The sequence below is a fragment of the Glossina fuscipes genome, unplaced genomic scaffold (assembly GCF_014805625.2).
Source record: "Glossina fuscipes isolate IAEA_lab_2018 unplaced genomic scaffold, Yale_Gfus_2 2, whole genome shotgun sequence".
Classification (NCBI taxonomy): domain Eukaryota; kingdom Metazoa; phylum Arthropoda; class Insecta; order Diptera; family Glossinidae; genus Glossina; species Glossina fuscipes.
In genome coordinates this window covers 26,866,419-26,871,395 of record NW_023998416.1, presented here as the reverse complement: position 1 = coordinate 26,871,395, position 4,977 = coordinate 26,866,419, and the positions used below count along the sequence as shown (strand labels likewise).

The 4,977-nt window shown below is 35.2% G+C and overlaps 1 protein-coding gene across 2 annotated transcripts; it reads left to right on the top strand.

Annotated features, from left to right (window-relative positions):
- The first annotated feature begins 676 nt into the window (after positions 1 to 676).
- On the top strand, positions 677 to 4,221 carry LOC119634010 (SWI/SNF-related matrix-associated actin-dependent regulator of chromatin subfamily A containing DEAD/H box 1 homolog). Of its 2 annotated transcripts, none has more exons than XM_038027911.1 (7): positions 677 to 947; positions 1,040 to 1,197; positions 1,284 to 2,275; positions 2,346 to 2,613; positions 2,671 to 2,817; positions 2,874 to 3,173; positions 3,236 to 4,221. In XM_038027911.1, exons 1-7 carry the CDS (start codon positions 842 to 844, stop codon positions 3,863 to 3,865), a joined length of 2,601 nt encoding a protein of 866 aa, XP_037883839.1. In that variant the 5' UTR covers positions 677 to 841; the 3' UTR covers positions 3,866 to 4,221. The 2 variants fall into 2 exon arrangements, with proteins under 2 accessions (XP_037883839.1, XP_037883840.1); XM_038027912.1 differs by having other exon boundaries at positions 1,043 to 1,197; positions 3,236 to 4,220.
- The last annotated feature ends 756 nt before the right edge of the window (positions 4,222 to 4,977 follow it).

Below are 4,977 nucleotides of genomic sequence, written 5' to 3'. Positions count from 1 at the left end.
TCCAATTTGCTCTTGTTATCTTATAAAAGTTAATAAATTTCTATCCATCTTTCGTTCTTTCATCATTTGTTGCTTCAAAAACTCAAGCAAACGTCGCAATGAAATTATAATTCAGTCCGACTTTAAGCGCTCAATATTATTTAAATTGACTACGTAATATTGCAACACTGTTGCTATATTGCTCTGTTATTAAATATATAACATTTACGCCGGAATGAAACAATCGAAGTTTTTTATTGATGTAGAACGAGCTAATTGGACCAAGGAGTTTAGGTAGTAACATGTATCAAGAAATGAACATAATGGACGCATGTAGCGTAGGGATGTCAAAATACGTAAGTAAAGTATATATATACATATATATATATAGCTTTCATGTAACAGTAAATAAAGTCCTATAAAACCTAATCATATGCAAAAAGGAGACTTGATATTTGCGTAAACTAATCCCTATACCGAACACAATATAAATTTAAGTGCGATATGTCTAATTTAATTATAACAATGTAAATGACCGAATATTAAACGGACTCAAATAAGAGCAAACCCATAAACTTACTTAACATCTGATGTGCTGTAAATCGCTGCTAATTTCTAACATGAAAATTACATTAAAATTACATTTCACGGCAACGCTGAAGCAATCTCATGAAAACTGAAAAGAACGTTGAAACAAGAGCGTTCTTCATTTCTCATTTGAGGCAAATCTGCTCAATGTGTTGAGCATAAAAGAGATAAAAGATATTTTACACTAATTTTGAAAAATAAATGAATAAAGAATTTTGCAAATATATAATAAATAGAGGATCTTTTTAGAGAAATAGTGACAAACTATTGAAAGATGTCGGAAGCAGAGGCAGTAACTTCAGCACCAAAAACAAGCATAAGCGATTTGAGACAGTTTCGTATTAATAAAAATCTTGCAGCTGCTGCGACTAGCAAAACTGGTATGTAAAACCGATTATTAACGCGATAATAATGTATGTAAGAAGAGAATCGTACAATTGCGAATGTTTGTTTTTATTTTTTGTAAAACAAGCAGTTCTTCTTCCCGGCAAGAAACGCATACAGGTGATGCCCGATAGCGATAGTGATGCAGATATCACTCCAAAGAAAATTAAAATTGAGTTAAGTGTCGAAGAAAAAGAGGAACGTTTCCTGGCCATTGCTAAAATAGCTACGGATTACGATACTATGGTGAGTGCTTACATACAATTGTACTACATACTAACATCGTTAAGATGGTTAAAAATGCTAAAATTTGGCATATTACTTACTGATAGGATATACAAGACTCTTTGGTTCGTTCCAATTGGGTAATTGACGATGCTATGAAATATTTAAAAGACAGACGTATGCCGAAAAGAGGCCCAGATTCTTTTCAAGGTTCCAATAATAAAGTAGTCGTTCCTCCTTCAGCAATAATAACGGTAAGAGCAACAGCACCAGCAAAACCAGCAGCAGCACCAGCAAAAACGACAGCAACAAATGGGACAATAAAATCTCGAACTAAGAAATCGTCAAGTTATGGTTCGGATGATGAAGATTCAGGTGATCAGGCTTTTGCTAAAGGTCAAGTTTACGATAGTGACGACAGCGATACTGAGGCTTCTCACGAAATGACCGGTCAACGGAAAAAGGTGTTTGAATTTATGAATACCGCTACTCCAATGGAATTGCAAACTGTTAAAAACCTCTCTGAGAAGAAGGCTAGCATTATACTAGAATTACGTCCTTTTAAAGACTGGACTGACCTATGTCAAAAATTAGAGTCGAATAAAGCTTTGTCAGCTGAGTTGCTTAATCATACCCAAGAACTATTAAACAAACAGAACAATGTAGCTAACATATTAACTAAGTGCAACAAGTTAGTACAACGCCTAGAAACGGCAATTGAGGCTGGTGCAGGCATCGTGGAGCAGCCTAAAATACTTAATAAAAAATTTAAATTGGCTGATTATCAGCTAATAGGCTTGAACTGGTTAACTGTAATGCACAAACAGCAAATGAATGGCATTCTAGCTGATGAGATGGGCTTAGGTAAGACCATTCAAGTAATTGCTTTCTTAGCCTACCTGAAGGAAAACAATCTAGCTAAGGCGGCGCACTTGATCGTGGTGCCGTCGTCCACTTTGGATAATTGGGCTGCCGAATTATCTCGGTGGTGTCCCAGTTTAGTGGTAGAGAGGTATCATGGTAGCCAAGAGGAACGCAAACGCATGCGTATACGCTTCGCTAAAGAAGGCTTTACTGGTTTCGATATATTACTTACAACGTATGTTAAAAGAACTCTAATATGTGATTGAAATTTATACGATTTCTATATCTTATTCTTTAAACGGCAGTTATCATATCGTGGCAAGTACACCCGAGGAGAGGAAAATGTTTCGCGTTTGCAAATTGCATTATGTGATATTTGATGAAGCCCACATGTTAAAGAATATGACCACGCAACGTTACGCCAACTTGATAACAATCAATGCTGAAATGCGTATTCTTTTGACAGGCACACCACTGCAAAACAATCTCCTGGAATTAATGTCTTTATTGTGTTTCGTCATGCCCAGCTTTTTCGGGAAAAATGTTGAGGATATCAAGAGTTTGTTTGCCAAGGTATCACATTGCAATTTTAAATAAATTCGGAAATTTAACTACATTTCTATCTAATAGAAAAACAAAGCTGAAAACGGAAACGAAGAAGTTTCTCAATTCCAAGAAACACAAGTGGAGAGAGCAAAACGTATTATGAAACCGTTTGTACTGCGGCGTTTGAAGAAGGATGTTCTTGGCAATCTCCCCAAGAAACACACTCAAGTCGTAAGTTTTTGCCTGTTTCCTGAATCACATGTAAAGTAATATCACGGTTTTCTTAGGAAAAAGTCCCGATGTCAGAAATTCAAAAACGTTACTATAATGACTTGGTTGAATATTATTCAAACAATAAAGGCGAGATTTGCAGCGGCGATCGTGCTGGTGTTACAATCATGGTCGAAATGCGCAAATTAGCCAATCATCCACTACTGGCCCGTTATTTTTTTGACGATGCTAAACTGCGGGAGTTCTCTAAACGCCTAGCCACAGTGCCAACGTATAAGAAATCAAATCCGCAGTATATTTTTGAAGAAATGGCAGTGATGTCCGATTTTCAAGTTTGGCAGTTGTGTCATAAGCACGTAAATAATCGACAAAATGAAAGTAATGTGAAAAATTTTATTACATTTATATATGCTTGTAGGAACTTTTGGATGTCAAAATTCCTGAAGACTTAATATGTGATTCTGGTAAATTTCAATTTTTGGACTCGCTACTGCCCAAGCTAAAGGCAGAGGGGCATCGGGTATTGATTTTTAGTCAGTTTACCATGATGTTGGATGTTGTAGAGAAATATTTAGATATAAGAAAACATGGCTATTGCCGTTTAGATGGTTCCACTGCTGTTGAAGAACGCCAGGATATGATTAACGATTTCAACACAGATTCTGGTATATTTATATTTTTACTATCTACTAAGGCAGGTGGCGTGGGTATTAATTTAACGGCCGCCGATACGTGCATTATACATGATATAGACTTTAATCCGTACAACGATAAGCAGGCAGAAGATCGTTGCCATCGTATGGGGCAAACACGGCCCGTTACAATATACCGTCTCATATCAGAAAGCACCATTGAGGAAGGTATGCTTCTCGTCGCCGAAGAAAAGTTAAAACTTGAGCAGGATATTACATCTAACGAGAAGGGCGGCGAAGTTCAAGAGACTAAATGCGTCGTTCGACTACTAACCATGGCTTTGGGTCTTGATAAAGACGAAGAAGAGCAACTAAATAAATCCATTAACAATTCATTAACGTCTCCCTCCAAATAGACAGTTCCAGCATAATATTTTAGTACATAGTTTTTCGTTTTGTCTCCTTCATTCCTTCATAAACAAAATTATGCGTGTGTTTGGTTTTTTTCCATTATTGTTTATTTACATAACAAATTTTTTTGGTACAAACTAAAGTTTTACATAAGAGCTCGTGTTTTAACTCTTTGTTGTCACCACTTCTAATTCTAAAATCTGTAAAATTATTGTCAATCGTTTTGTAACTTTATTTTATTTAATTCCTCGTTCACTTTCAACTGGGAGAATTGAAGAAGTGTTCACGCTAAGTAAATTTACACACACAACTTGAAAAAATATATATACATACATAGATCGAAAGGGTGAAATGTGCCGATTGTCTGTAATTATTTATTAAAATATTTTTAAAATAATGGAACAAATCATAAATAAACACAAATATTCTAGTAGAATTATATATTACAAGGCATTTGTCAGGAGCGTGCTATAGGAATCACCGGATCGATCGATTAATTTTGCAAGGAATGCTTAATGTTTAATATTTTGAAAAAATCGAAAAATCCACAATCCACATAGACAAATATTTTAAATATCAAAAGTCTTGAAACTAGTGGGAGCTGATATGAACAGCGTTATAACGTATTCCGTAGAATGATTTTTTTACCAACATTCTGAGCTGCACTCGCTCTACCATTGCATTTATGTACCAATTTTAATCCATGTAACCAATGCTTGAAGATCAAGAGTAGATTCCTGATTTCTTTAGCGAGATTCGTGGAGTGTTTTAGGGGGAAATTATTATATTATATTAGATCTACAAATAAATTTCCGGTATTTTTGGTAAAACTCAAATTTATTGAAAGCATACTTGCTTACAATCTTTCTTAATCCACCAGTGGCGACCATCCTAAATTATTGTCTTTTGCCTTTTGTTGGCCACCTTGTGGATGTGCTCGTGTTTGAAGTGTTCATCAAGCTATTTTCGGAAACCTTCGTCTATTGTGAATAGCTCGTTTGCTATTTCAATTCAATTTCAATTTCAATTGAATCCAACAGATAGGTTTTATCAAACGAAAAATTTCAACGTAGAGAATTTATTTTTACATCTATTAAAAGAGCTCTTATAATGAATG

Bases quoted from the DNA above. Each gene is read 5' to 3' on its own strand.
- LOC119634010 (XM_038027911.1), top strand. From the start codon at position 842: ATGTCGGAAGCAGAGGCAGTAACTTCAGCACCAAAAACAAGCATAAGC. The intron at 1,198-1,283 runs GTGAGTGCTTAC...ACTTACTGATAG, and splicing joins CTACGGATTACGATACTATG to GATATACAAGACTCTTTGGT. The intron at 3,174-3,235 runs GTAAATAATCGA...ATATGCTTGTAG, and splicing joins GGCAGTTGTGTCATAAGCAC to GAACTTTTGGATGTCAAAAT.